At 43.8% G+C, this 15,143-nt stretch overlaps 1 protein-coding gene across 2 annotated transcripts in view; it reads left to right on the forward strand.

Annotated features, from left to right (window-relative positions):
• The window catches only part of KCNQ2 (potassium voltage-gated channel subfamily Q member 2), a 77,468-nt gene that overhangs the window by 50,591 nt on the left and 11,734 nt on the right, over window positions 1-15,143 (forward strand). For both annotated transcript variants that reach the window (XM_054845844.1, XM_054845845.1), the window contains 4 exons: window positions 5,080-5,303; window positions 5,740-5,848; window positions 6,384-6,515; window positions 14,805-14,928. In XM_054845844.1, the coding sequence (XP_054701819.1) occupies window positions 5,080-5,303; window positions 5,740-5,848; window positions 6,384-6,515; window positions 14,805-14,928 (589 nt within the window). The remainder of the gene's footprint in view (window positions 1-5,079; window positions 5,304-5,739; window positions 5,849-6,383; window positions 6,516-14,804; window positions 14,929-15,143) is intronic.

Genomic DNA, 15,143 nt, shown 5'->3' on the forward strand with positions numbered 1-15,143 from the left:
CACTGCACAAACTCTTAGGGGCAGATGCCAGCACTTTGATGCATCTAAAGCTGAGTGCTAAAAGCCTTCATCTAGGATGCATATAACAAAATAACAGAAAATGATGAGGCAATCATGGGAAACTCAATGTAGGCAAATTAATAGAAAACTCCTTAGAAGCCGTGGTTTCTTAATGTACTAACCAATGATCTCTAGTCAATAAATGCAATAACGCACACATTTTTAGGCGGTAATGTAACTATACCAAGCCAGATTATCAGGTCTATCATATTCTGCTTTGTAAGAGATTTTCCTGGCATCTACTCAGAGATATGAAGGCACCACAGAGACCTGACAGTGGGAAGAGATGGCACACAGACCAGTGAAGGAAAAGTGTTTGCAGAGCCCTTGACTGGCCTGAGGATCTGGGTGTAGAATATTTCTTAAAGTTTGTTTAGGAATGATCAGCCAGCTTGAAGATGCAATCTAGCATTTTGCTTTGTTCCTGAAATGCAAAACAGCTGAGCTGGCAAATAGGAAGAGGTTGCTAGAAGATGCAGGATATGTGTGGTGTGGTGTTTGACAGCGCTCAACATCAGTTTGGGAAAAAAAGGCTGTATGTTAGGAAGAGAGGGGTGACAGTATATCAGCAATGCTGCAAAATACCAAAGGCCAAGGTTAAGGACATGTGTCAGGCTCCAGGGTCCCTTCACTCACCCGAGGCCCCATGCTCAGCCAGGTTTATGTGGTGGCTGTGAGGATGGTGCAACTGTGGTCTTTCCCGTTATGATTTCAGTGATTGTTCAACCCAAGTCTAACACCGTGGTTGTGGACAAGGAAGAGGAGAGGGATTACTCACCATGACATTGATCATTGGCTCACCTTTTGTTTTCCTTATGCCCAGGTTGCTCTACTTCTAGAAACTCCATTCTCTGGGCTGAATTCACCTTTGCGATGGCTTTTCTGAAATCACTGGGGGCAAACCAGGCTTGAGCCTGGTCCTCTCTTGGTTTCTGCTCTAGTCATGGCAAGTGTTGCACACACGGATGTGTTTTCCTTTCCTTCATGTCTCCAGTAATTGGTTTCTGCCTCTTAGTCACATCTATGACCAGTCTGGAGCCCAGTGATAGCCACAAAGGTGATCATTCACTCCTGGCACTCCTGCCTGGTTTTAACAAGCTGTTCTCATATGCCATGAGCTCAGCACAAACTCTAGATTAAAAAACAGCCTCATTTCCCAACAGGAGATAGCCCATTCCTCCTGGACCTAGCTTTTCAGAAGAATGAACGCTGTTACTGGTGGAGTTGGTATGCAGAGGTGGATCTGAGTCCATGTTAGTCTAACTTGGTTTGGCTAATGTTTGCTGCCTACAAAATGAAGGGAGAAAATGAAACAATTGCTCAAACATAGTCTAAAATCAATGACAAGAAGTTACAGGTGATACTTTTTATTGATCAAAAATTACTGCTAATGTAATGAGTCCGCATTTTTTAAAAGTGCTGATTTAATACTATGGAGGGCCGTGGGATGAACCCCAAACCAGAGCATTTCAAACGGGAGTTCAAACCCCCAGCATCCTAAAGAGGCTGATGGCAGCTCGTTTGAAGGTTAGTTCAGAGACGTGCTGCTGAGTGCTGGGCTGTTGGACCTAAATGAATCTAAAGGCAAAGCCCACTAATGCAGTGAGCATCTTTCTGTCAGCTGTGTGACCATGGATCAGTCTTTATGTGTTCATCCAGCATGGACTCTCAGTTTTTTGACTGGCAGCAGAGAAATCAACTTAGTTTCTATCCTTTGTTAAATTCAAGTTAAAAGCTGAATGTTTTGTAAACCTTCCCAAAGTCAGCCTGGAAACATTATAATTTTTTGTTATCGAATATGTTTTTAATAGATGCCAACTGAAAGTAATTATGAAGACCTAGGAACTAAAGCACGCCCTGTCATGCTGTTGTGGCTTCCCATAATCTTTGTCTCTGGTTACAAAGCCACATTTTTCTTTCCCTTCCCCCTGGCATGAGCAGGGCACCTGCCCCGTGCTCGCGCTGCTCTTAGCTATCGTGATTGCAAGCTTCGGTTCATGTTGTTGTCTGTGGCTGGGTTACGGCTTTCCTCATGTTCGTGTCACCAACACGTATGCTTTCCACTGAACTGAGGCTCATTTACCATCTACTTGAGTGACATCTAAATACCACTTCTCCGAGGCACTCTGCGTCACTCTGCATGACTTTCTGGTTGAATGAGAACATGATCTTGGATTAGCTGACAACATATATCTCTATATATGTCTGTATTTTTTTTGGACTCTTTCCTACCAGCTCCTGCAGACCCCAACAGTATTCTCCTCTGCAGGGATTGTACTTGCATGTGATTCCAGGTGTCATTTCCAATGAGAGAATTGCATGGCAGAAGGAAAAATGCAATTAATTGTTCATGTTGTCTTGTGTCGTCTATGTGAAAATAAAGAAGTTACATCAGATGTTGGGTTTTATTCTGAGTAGCAAGTACTCAGGAACAAAACCCACCCAGATCTTAATTGTTCATCAAATTTCTACAAGATTGTTTTAATGTCTAGAAGTGTTGCACCTCATGCTATCAGGCTTGAAACTCTTCACTCATATTCCTCACTGAGTTCAACGCTTTCTTTATTGCCTTTAGTGATTCTTGCAAACATTTGCAGCGCATTTATTGTGGGAATGCAAAAGGGGCCCCAAAGAAAAGGCCCCACTTTGCTCAGCGATAGGCAACGGGTTTTATGCTGAGATCGGTGATGGGAGCAGCTCAGCAGAGGATGAGGCACAAAGAGATTGCTTTGAATTCTGAACATTGGTGTGTTGCTGATTCAGTTCTATAAAACTTAGTTTTAAAAAAGACCAGGTAGTTCAAAGTATTAGTACAGTGGATTCCAGGAATATTCTTCTGTAAAATCAACTAAAATAAGAAAGAAAAATCCAATTGGCCTATTTAGGATCAAATGGCAAATATAAAATGTCAATCTGGTTTCTAATCCAAGAAACACGGAATGACAATTGCTTTTAAACATTTGGCTCATTACGTATGATGATTTTGGTAGCATTAGTGACTAAGGCTTACATCCAGAAAGGTGTTTAGGCACATGCTTGTTCCTAGATTCCTGTGTGGATTTGTACTTCTGATCTGATTTTCAGCTGCGCTGAATATCTGTTGGTCCCGTAGCTTTCAGACAGACCCTGCACGTGAACAGCACACTGGACATCAAATCTCCAGTACTTATCTGAATTAAAAATGCATCATTAGTTGGATTCATGCTGCCTTTTCTAACTTGGTTACGAACAAATTTTATTTTCTCTCAAGTGTATCTTTCAGTGTGAAATTGTTGCCCAGCCAATGGCCACAGATAACCCTGCCCCGCAGCCCAGGAGATGTTCTCCCCGTTCCCCGGGCGTTGTATCAGGGCAGCGATGCCTCCCTGGGATCACGCTGTGAGACTCTGGAAAATGCTGCCTAAGCACCTTTCTCTCCCTGTAAACGTTCAACATCTCGCAATGTAAAGTGACTTTGTAAAAATAGCACCTTCTTACTCAACAGATCTGCTCCCTGTGTGTCTTTGAGTCACGTCTTCTTCCTTTACTGACAAAAATGAATGTCTGCTCCCGTCAGCACAGGACAGCTGATATGGCTGGGGAAAAGGGAGCTGCATTTTGCTTTGCTTCAAATATTAGCAGCTAAGTTCTGTCTGAAGAACCTCGTGCCAGTTTTGAAGGCAAAGGAGGACTGTTTGGCTCTGAGTTTTAAGGTGGCATTGCTGAGAGACAGAAAAAAACCAGGTCTTTGGTTGGTGACCTGGAAATCTGATGTGGAAATGAAAATTCCTGCAATGTTCTTCCCGCAAATTAAATCAGAGCATTTGCAGCAAAAAAATAAGTTGCTACTGCAGTGGTACAGGGTATTGGGAATTACATCTGTGGTTTTACTCAGTTTTGCTTTGCTTATATATAAAATATTAGCTACCTGTGGAAGTACCTTGCACTGGTTGTCTAACCTCTATAATCATATTTTAATAATCACTTACTATTCAGGAAATATCAAATTATCCAAAACTATTTGCAGTTTGGCTTCCCCAATGCTGTCTCTAAAAAGTTTGCCCTATCATAAAGATTCACAAAATCTTTTTTGTTTTGCAATTTTCATGTGAAAATTCATCATCTTCATTTGGGTGAAAGTTTTTAATTACAAATTTTGGAATTTGGAAAATAATTAGAGCTGGGTCAGCAGCCTATTTCTCAGTGAGATCATCTCTGTTTCTGGAGACATTTTACTTTCAAACCGCAATTACAAGGTTTTAAAGAAATGAGATTCTAATAGAAAAACAGCAGTGAAATGCCATATTCTGAAGTTGTAAAATTTTGCTTTACAAGTTTATGATACCCGTAGAGACCTGCAGATAGATGTTAGCTAGCTTTGAGATTGAATTTTATAGGATACAAAGGAGTTGCACATGTAAGTGTTCATATTTAAGTATTTAAATATATGGCTGAAAAAAGAGGAACTCTTTGGAATATATAAAAGGGGCAGATCATGTTTTAAAAGGGAGGAAATAGAGGAGCTGAAGAAAGGGAAAGGACAAGTCTGAGCACCAGAAGTGAAGGATTTCCAAGAAAGTTAAAAGTTCAAGATAAAGGCTTTTTTAAATGGTATTTTCTTATTAGATATAGGTTTTTGGAAGGTAGTTGTGAAAGAAAAGCTTCCTCACTCGTGATCGGAGCCGATCAGTGATTTAAGGAATCATAACCTCATTGTTTAACGTCATTCTGTCCCGCCAGCCCTGGCATCCCACGAGGGGCTTCTGTTTAAGTCCTCATTATTTTCTCTCTCTTAATAATCATTCTCATTTCACTCATGGCGGAAACATTTCTACAATGCTTTCTTTAAAAAAAAAAAAAAAAGGAAAGAAAATAAATACATATTTAAAAAAAAAAAAGCCAACAGCAAAACTACATCTCATTGCTGCTTGGAAGTGCTCTTGGTTTCTAATGGCTGGTGGGGAAGGACTGCGTGGTTTCCAGAATGACTCCTCCTGCTGTCTCCTTTTTGTCTTTGTTTCAACGTGTTTCTCTGAACAGTCAGAAGGTCAGTTTGAAAGATCGTGTCTTCTCCAGTCCCCGCGGTGCTGGCACCAAAGGGAAAGGCTCTCCACAGGCTCAGGGCATCCGGAGGTCCCCCAGCGCTGACCAGAGCATCGAGGACAGCCCAAGCAAAGTGCCCAAGAGCTGGAGCTTTGGAGACCGCAGCCGAGCCCGGCAAGCTTTCCGCATCAAGGGAGCGGCGTCGCGGCAAAACTCAGAAGGTGAGGGTTTGGGGCACCAGGTGCGACCTCAAAGCCCCGTGCGACCCCAACATCCTCTCCCTCCCCACCTAAGAAGGGCAGAGCTGCAAGCCAGGCTGCTTACGTAGGTCTCCTTACCCTTCCAGTCCTTTAGCTTGGAGTATAATAAGAGATAAGAAAACCTCTGCTGACGCCCACGATAACACATATATTTATGTATATGGGGTGGGGAAAGGAGGAAGAGTCAGGCATCTAGAGATGGATGAGAGCTGCAGTTGGCATCGCTGGATGTCACCTTAACACATCCTGGGAAATGCTCTCATTTGGATGCTCAGCAAAGACATCTCTGGTGCTTCCCCCGGGGTTGCTGTTTGCGATCTGACTCGTCTTTCCTTGCGTGGCAACAGCACAGGAAATAGTAACACGTTGTCTTTATTCCTCCCTCTCCCAAATCCAGAAGCAAGCCTTCCTGGAGAAGACATTCCCGATGAGAACAAAAGCTGCAACTGCGAGTTTGTGACGGAAGATTTGACGCCAGGACTGAAAGTCAGCATCAGGGCAGTGTGGTAAGAGAGGAAGAAGGGCAAAGCGGTCTAGAAAAATAAATAATAGAAAAAAAAAAAAGAAATTTAAAGTCCAAGCAGAGGTGGCAAATGCTGAAATGTCTGTGCTGCAGGCTGTTTTTCCCCTGGGTGGCCTGCCCTCCTTTACAGAAAATTCTGCCAGAAAGGGCAATTTTTGCTGAGGGAAGGAATAAATGGAGAAACAGGAAAATCCCCTGCAGGGATGCATCCAAATGATCATTCTCACCAGCTTTGAGATTTAATGCTGGCATTTGCAAAAGCAGTGCAGAGAGGACACTTGCACAGCTGATAGTCCAAGAGGCATCAGGGACCCCCCGTCGCAGACAAGGCTTCAGCCACGAGCCCCCGCAATCCCCTTCCCCTCTCCTATTGCTGCATCCTCTCCCAACCCCACAGGGTTGGGATTTATTCCATTTTCCTTCCAAAGCAGCTCCCTGCAATGTTTTTTATTTGCTATTAAGCAGGTCGGGCTGCAGCCCAGAGACTATTTTTTCCCTTTCCTTTCCATCTCCTGCAGCATTATGAGATTTCTCGTCTCCAAGCGCAAGTTTAAGGAGAGCCTTCGGCCCTACGACGTGATGGATGTCATCGAGCAGTATTCAGCCGGTCACCTGGACATGCTCTCCCGGATTAAAAACCTTCAGGCCAGGCAAGCGACCCATCCCTTTGCTTCATTTTTTTCACTGTTTTTTGTTCATCGTGGGGGTACTGCCAGGAGAGAGACGCTTTCCTTTTCAGCTACAACTTAGTCTTTTTCTTCCTAAGAGAAAACCTCAAGGAAAACACCGGTGTTTGTGGCTGGAATCCACGGGGATGAGCAGGACAGGGACTGCAAACAAGGGTGTTATGCCACTAAAACTGCCTTACTGCCCACCCCAGGACATACACACACGAAACACAGCTCATCCTCCTCCAGGCTTTACTTTAAGAGTTTCTGTCATTGTGGTATATCCCATAGGTAACACAGGTGCTTATCTCTGCTCCTCCTGGCAGGATAGCAAAGGTTTGGTGCCCCAGTCTGAAGGCTAATCTGGCTAATTTGGTACCTTTCTGGGAGTGATACAAAATGAAATCTGGGATGCTGGTTGTGACCCTGCTGCTATGGGCAGCGGCTTCCTCCAGCTGTTGGGATGCTAAGCTGTTTTAGGAGGAATCCCTCCTTGTATGGCACAGTCTGCCAAAAATACGTGCAGATGGGGATTTCCCATCTGAGCCCACTGATGTAGGTGTGGTTAAGCTAAGCTGCATTTCAGCCTCTGCTCAAATTTTAGGGGGAGATGAGTTAGTTTTAATAGGGGAAGAAATGTGAAAAAGGGACAAATTGAACCGAGAAGGGCATTTAAAATTTTATTTTCCATTACTATCACTCAATTATTTCTCCTGCAAAAAACCCCAGATTAATTTGGTCCCCTGAACACAGGATGTGAGCTGAACCTTTTTGTCTGATTACTCCTCCCTTAGCCCTGATGTCCCACATTGACAATGAGACCCCAAATCCTCAACACCCCCCAGCTGTGTCATTTCAGCAGAAGTAGGCTCAGTTCTGCTGAGCTCAAAGGACACCCAGAATGGAGGCAGGGCTTGTCCATGGGCTATCTCCAGTCAAAATAATATACCATTTACTTTTACGCTTGGTGAATGAAAGTATTTCCCTTGATGGCTGTGGTAGCCCAGCTTCCTCTAGAAGCCTTTTCAGAAGTTTTGCTTTCATTTCAAACCCATCTAGGTGCCTGGTACAGTCAGCAAATGCACGTAGAAATGTACTTGAATATGCAAACAGCTAATATGAACCCCAAGAATGTCTTCTGGGGTGGTTGGGGTAAGGAATTGCAGCTTTCAAAGACCAAACTGAATTCACCTCTTAGCTGTACCCGTGAGACTGCAAGGCTGAAGTTGCTGAGGCTGGACTAGGCTAGGGCTGCCATCCTCCCCATTGCAGGGAAGTCTGGAGGACCAGGAGCTGCTGTGAAGTACCTGGATTTGGGATCCAGGGCTATCAGGCAACTTCACTGGTTTCACTGTCCCCACCGAGCAGGAGATCAGTGATGGCGACAACAGCAGACCCCCTTGGGGTCATTCTTTGAAGCACATCATCATAGCCAGATGGGCACCAAGAGCTCCCATGGCTGGTCACCTGCTCAGTACAACTGGAAGGGGCACCCCGTAGACAAGGTGTGTGTCTGGGGTGGCCATGGCCAACGTTGGGCCATGACCAGCTGGCGCTAGAAGTACAGTGCACCCATACGGTGGAGCCCAGGGAGGTTGTCACAGGGCAGCTCAGAGGAGAACAGGTATTTTTCTTTCCCTTTCCTTCAGCAATCAAAGCGCTGAGTTCTCCCTGCCACCTCAGCTCGGCAGGGCTGGCTGTGACCTCCCATAGCCAGGGCTTTGGTGAATTAAAGCTGCATTCAAGCAAATTTCTGGGGTGTTTACATGCACTTTCCTCTTTAATCATTAATGCCTCTGTCACTGTGATGTGTCTGTAACGTGCTCTTTTCAGTGTTGTGTTCACACTGTCTCATGTCTCATCCTGACACCCTGCCAACCATGGATGTCTCCCATTCATTGAGTTATTCAATCCCACAGCGTATCTCACCGACTCCAACGGCTCATGCTTTTCTGAACTAGCTGAGGATGTGTTATCTAGCACTGGAACTGAAAGGAGAATGAATATATGTTGTTTCGTATCCAACCACCTCAATGGGATATTGCTACACATATGCAAATACATTCCAGAGGGTAAAGCATGTTGCCGATTATATCTGGGGTGGGGGGATCTCCTAATGATGTTTCAGTGGTACCTAAATCTCCAAATCTTACCCTGGGGTGGGTAAGACTCTGACTTTCACCAACAACCAGGTGGTAGGACAGAGCCTCCTGTTTCCAGAGGAATATATTTTCAACTTCTCTCTCTTTCTCTCTCTGTCGTTCTGTTTTTCAGTTGTTTCTTTCTGCAACTTTTCTGACCAACTTTTCTCTACATGTTGCTTCATTATGCATTTTGCTGGTGTCTTTTTTCTTATTTACTTTGCCAGGATAGATATGATTGTGGGTCCCCCGCCCCCTTCAACTCCCCGGCATAAGAAGTATCCAACCAAAGGACCCATGTATTCTTCCAAAGAATCTCCCCAATATTCGCCTAGGTTAGGATTCACCAAAATGACGCTTTCTCTGGATTTTTCATTTGCTTAATGTCAAACCCCTTTCATGCCAGTTATATGACGGCATTTATCACTTAGCAGTGCAGCTTGCTAAATCATGACTCAGAAGGGCTTGCTACTCTGGATATGCTCTGATTTGCTTTCAGTAATGAGCTTTCACACTAGGCAAGCCAAAGGGAAAAAAAGAAGGGACATTCATACGGTCTTCAATAACCATCAGTTTCTTCAGCTAGCGTATTTTCTATTTTCAGCCTTCTTCTAGGTGTTAGAAAGCAAAAATGTATCTTTTAAAAATCTCGTATTTTATAAGACTTTCTTCAAATGTAAAGGGTGGAATATTTACCCACAAAGCCAATATAAACAATCTACTTTCTAAAAGATTAAACACTACACACACAAGTGAAGGAGCCTCTGCAGCTCTTCGTACTATGAAATGAGTTTATTTCAGTGGGCAAAGTAAGAATGAAGTGTTTCATACCCAATGAACACAGTGGTCTCTTTTTCTTGCTGATGCAACTCTGCCGACCACAGAGGGAAAAAAACATGTTAAAATATTACAACCATGGAACTCATGTTAAAAAAAATTTAAAAAAAATCCTGATTTTGCAAGCAAAAAGAAGAGCAGGAGTCAAACCCAGCCCTCAGTCATGCAGCGAGATTTTTCTCATTGCCCTTATTAAGTTCTCTCCTTAGGTAAAACTGTACCTGAAGCTGATGCCACGAGGAACACATTCTCACTGAAGTTCCCATTTTGAGGGCATTCTGAGGTCTGGTCAGCAGGGCCATGAGCTGAGCTCTATTTTCACCTTGTATTGAGACCACTGGAGCCCAAGGCAGGTATAAATATTTGCAGAAAGTAATTTTCCATGCACAAATAGTAGCATTTTAAATGCAGCAAGCTTAGCCTCAAATATTTTCTTTTCTAAATATACTCGCCCTCCCTAAGAGCTAATACGTGACAAATCTCTTTGATTTTTATTTAAGCTGCTCTGAGTAATCTTCACTAGAGGAATGTGTGTAAAAGGAATATTGAAAGCTTACCTTTTCCCACTCAGCTAGCTCAAAGATTAAAAAAAATAAGAGAATTTTCCAGAAGCCCCAAGCTTTATGCTTAGAAAAAAAGATGCTCTCAGAAAAGCATTTTTCCCCTTTCTCCTCCCCGCCAAATGAGGAGGCCCAAAACTAGTCTTTAAAAATTAAATAGCTCTCTTATCTGCAGAAACATTTTAATTTTAAAATAAAAATACATATTAAAACATATTTTGTTGTATTAAACCTATAAGACTAGGTGTGCAACAAGCCTTCACTAGAGGCAAGATTTTCATGTGAAGGCTTGTGCCTCGCACACAGAAAAGGTGATCAATGGATACTAGGGGAGGAGCCCCATCACCTCACACTGGGATATTTATTTTATTCAATCCAAGTCTGTTGCTATTTCAGCTTAATCTTAATGACTTCCCCCCCCCGGTTTTTACGGTTTCTAATACTGATGGTCAGATTAAAAATCTGTTTGCACATGCCCACTAGGCTCCTGGGACATTAAGCTTTTTTTTAAAATAATTGCTCCCTTTTTTAATGAATTTTCTCATTTCTTCGCTATTGAGCTGTGGCTGAGAGGTTCCAGAAAGCAACAGAGTACAGAAGGCTGCTGAAATCTCTGCTCCCACCCATTCAAAAGCTTATGCTGTGCTTAATTTTCGGCAGCTGCATCCTCCCACAGGCACCAGTGGGACTTGTGTGGTGCTCGAGGTGCCGGATGGATGGGAACCAGAGCTCTGAGCAGCCTCAAGCCCAAATCAAAAAACTGTGGGTCAGGCTCTGCTGCTGCCATGGTCTTCATCATCTCAGCACCATGTGGGTCCATGCTGTGGGGACACGTGCTGTGGGGTCCCCATGGAAAGGCTGCACCAGCCTTTCCTTTTTAGCCTGCACACCGATATTTTAGCCAAATACTGCCCAAAACCGAATGATGTCCCACGAGCTATCGTGACCTCATCGACTGCATTGTGGTGCTCTAGTGACAAGGGCTCAGTTCAGCAAGTAGCTCCCAGCAAAGGCAGAGGGTACTAGTGGACATCCACGGCTGTGGTTTGGCTGAAGGTGTTTGCTCCATGCCGTACACACAGACAATTTGGATTAAATTCCCCTTGATCAACTGATTTAACAGAGAATAGGTGCAACCTCAGCTGTAATTTTTAGACAACAGATATTGGTCAAAATATATCTAGAGCAAACTTTATTGCCAAATGAGGAGGTAAGTAGCCAGTCCTGTGACATGGGTGAAGGGGGTTTGGCTTCAATGCCTGGATTGTGTAAAAAAAATTAAAAGAGATAAAGAAAAAAAAAGAAAATAATTTAATATATATTCCCAAACACTTCATTTTTATCTCATTTGAGCCGTTTGACCTTTTGATGTCTGCTTCTGGCCCGAGGGTGACATATTACACCTCTTTGCATGCACTGTTAGCATGAAGCATAATGAAGCATGAGAAAACCTGCACTGTGGCTGATGCAAGGCTTTACATTTTTTTTGTATCATTAGAAAGAAGGAAAGATATCAAAGTTCACTTTAAAGAGCAACCCCCTTTCTCTGTCCCTCCCAAACTAAGACCCAGCAGAGCCTATCAAGGACAGCAGATGGCACAGTTTGTCATGCATCGTTAGAAATCTCTGAATCCTCTTCTGCCATGAAGGGGAAAATACAGGGCTGATTCTTCCAAAGCCTCAGCTGAATTCTTCCCTCCACACGTGTATTCAACACAGCCAAGATAAGCGTTGGGAAGGCACAAGGCTCCCCGCAGGATGTACTGTGGACGTGGGGTTTGGCATCTCAGAAGATTCACGGTCCCTTGTCATGCAGTAGACACATACACTATCCCCCTCTGCTTGTAAAGGTAGAATATGTTCTCTCTTCTTCATCTTTTGAGGTTTGCTGCCTAGTTCGGACAAAACCTCAAACTCTTTTATAATGGCTAAAAGGACCTTCTGTTCTTTGCAGTGCTGAGCTAGGCACAGGTGGGTTGGGAGCTCACGAGGAAATTCCTCTCTTGTATCACACAAGGCACAAATGAAATCTCTGCGCTTTGCTGAGAGTACGAGCACTTTTTCCTGGTCTAACTTCTGCCATGGCAAGCAAAGAGGTGGGAGACCTCGAGCCTGGTTTCTCCCATCAAGAAGAAGGACTTGGTTGACCTCCTTCTCCCCTCTCTGCACTGAAGTCAGTGGCCCACAGCTGCCCATCACACCATCCTTGGTGCAGACCTTGCCTCCAATGTGAGCTCTGGCGCTCTGGTTTCTCAGAGCTGTGGAAGATGGCCACCTCCAGAGTCAGGACTATGTTAAAGTATAGACACAAAGGGAATTAGTCAAGTAGGAATTCTCCTGGGCTCTGGTATCAATGGTATATGGGCAAGGGCTTCTGCTTTATGAATGAGCTCTATGAAGTGCTTCAGTCCTCCTTTTAAATCACAGCAGGTCTACAGGCATATCCAGCCTGAAGGTGATGGAAGAAGTCAGTGCTTTTCTATATGAAACTAGTGAGCACTCCATCTGTGAAGTGCCAGCTGGCCTCCTGTGCTTCACATGGGTCATGGGAGGTTCATTTAATGGATAACTTCTCTTAAGGACATGGAAGAGAGAAGTCCTTCCTCGAACTCTGCAAGATTAGAAATAAGGTTGCACAAGACTATCTCTGCTATTATGATACTCCGTAGCATGCCAATGTTCAGTTTTCCTCTCTGTGTTACAGTCTGTCCTGCCTCCCTGCTCTACTCAGCAACTGTTGAAGGACGTCTCATTTCCATTAGTGGACACGTTTCAGTGTTAGTGCCGTGCTAGATGGGACACGAGGACAGAACACCCTGACTGTTCTTGGCATTCCGCAATATTCAGTAGCGTTTAGACTTTGGGCCTCTTTAAACGCATGTTCATTGTTTTACTAGTCTACTTGCTTGTGCATACAGGAGAGGAGTTCGTACAGTGGCTGTACTACGCCTTGACTTGTGATTCCAAACCGAGGTAGCCCGAGGTATCCAATTTAATACCTCTTTGCTTACATGGTAACAACATTGTCGTAGGATTTCTTGTGCTGTATGTTATGTCAGTAATTGCATCCCTTGTGGGGAGTTCCTGTACATGTCAATAATTTGCTTCTCCCATTACAAGAGAGAAATAAGGCATGCGTATTCCTCACACTTGTAATTATGGCACTTGGTGCTCCTTGTACTCCTGCGCTTATATTGCTAAGCAAAGGATCAAACATGACTTTTTAAACAGAACGGTATTCTGTCGCATCACTGCCCAAATGAAGTATCTTCTGGGATCAAAGTTATACTCTAAAATAATTGTTGGCTTATATGTTCTGTCTTTGGTGTGATGTGCTCATCCACTTCATCTCTTTGAGCCAGATCTTCTGGTGCTGTAAACTGCTGTAGCTCTAATATAAGCCAAGGGAGCCACGCTGGTCCATACTCACTGATATCTGTCCCTTAATGTCAACAGCCAACATACATACATGACAAGTCCCTGTCAAATATAAAGAAAACAGATGGCTCTTGTGTTGGAAATAGCCTCACATCTCATTCCTTTCCTTGGTTTTTGTTTGTTTGTTTATTTTCCCCTGTCTGTCTGTGTTCAGCTCCTTCCTTTTCCTCCTCCTGGTGCATGGACCCATGGCCCACACGGCAGAACTGCGTAAGAAGCATTTTGAGTTTTCCGCTCAAGATACCTCAACTTGGTTTCAGTCAGATAAATTAACCCTTCTTTTCCCCTGCCACCCTTACGTTTGGTGCATTATGCAAGAGTAAAGTTTGCCTGGCGCAGAATTAGGTTATAAACCAGGCTGCCATTAAGAAGCTATTCCAAAACTGAGTTGCTCCCCTGACTTCTGAGGGATCAAGAAGCTCTGGTGTTTACTTTCTAGAAAATTTATATTTGATGCCTCAAATAAAATTGACTTCCAGCTTCCACACTGGCTCTGCCCTCCTTCTTCCTCTGCCTACAGAACTGTATATCAACCCCGGTGTTTCTGTACTGGGAACGAGGAGTTGCAAATGTAACGTGTGTAAAGAAGTTATTGCCAAACAACGTGCCCAGTAGCTTTAGCTGCTGATTTGGCAGGAGTGTCCTCTGCTGTTACTGGTTTGGAGCCCTGCTAATAGAAAACATCTAATGATACAGGTGTGAATTGCAGTAGCATTGAGATGAAGACAATTTGGGAATCTTTGGTGAGTTATGACCAAATTCAGCCTTGATGTAATTCCACTAAAACAGTCAGCACTACACCTGTTTGTCTGGATCTTAGGACAAGTGGCTCATTTTCACGGACGTGAAAATTACACACTTACATTTGCATTGAGGAGAGGAGAGGAAACTGCTGCAAAGACTGAAAAAAATCCCATTGACATATGCTAAACAGAAAACTTGATCTTCCCCCAAAATAATGATTTCTCAGTACAAATAAGAAGTTAATTGACTTGGAAGAAAGCCAGTTAAAGAAATTCTTTGCAGTGGGTAAATTTACTGTGCATAATGTGCCAGGTTTTATCTGTATAAACAGAAATGGATAATTTCAAACTCTGCTAATACTGCTCTGAATTTTGCATCTGAATTAACACGTCAGTGCCACTGCGTGTCTGTGAGTAATTGGGAGTGTTAGTTGGGAGAGAGGCTGTTGCTTTGTCCCACAGAGGCGCGACAAGCAGAGCCCTCCTCGCCTGCTGCCTCCAACTGACTCCAGGTCCTTTTCCGGGGGCGGGGGAATTTTCTGATCCTGGTAGAGTTGACCAGATCGTTGGGAGAGGATCCTCCATGACCGACAAGGATCGAACCAAAGGGCCAGCGGAGGGAGAGCTGCCTGAAGACCCTAGCATGATGGGCAGGCTTGGAAAAGTTGAAAAACAGGTATATTGGGTCAGGAGGGAGTTCTTATCAGAGCGTGTTGCATGCATTGTGTTGGTTTTTTATTGCCTTGTTTTTCCCCAGGGGGTCATTACCATTTAGAAAAAAAAGTAAGAGCTTGGAAGTACTTTCAAAACATGCACTTTGGAGTGTGTGACATACACACTTTCTTTTTTGGTGAGTCTACCTAAAGTCTACATTATTTTTGAAAACTGCAC

The sequence above is a fragment of the Grus americana genome, chromosome 17, assembly GCF_028858705.1.
Source record: "Grus americana isolate bGruAme1 chromosome 17, bGruAme1.mat, whole genome shotgun sequence".
NCBI classification, from domain to species: Eukaryota; Metazoa; Chordata; class Aves; order Gruiformes; family Gruidae; genus Grus; species Grus americana.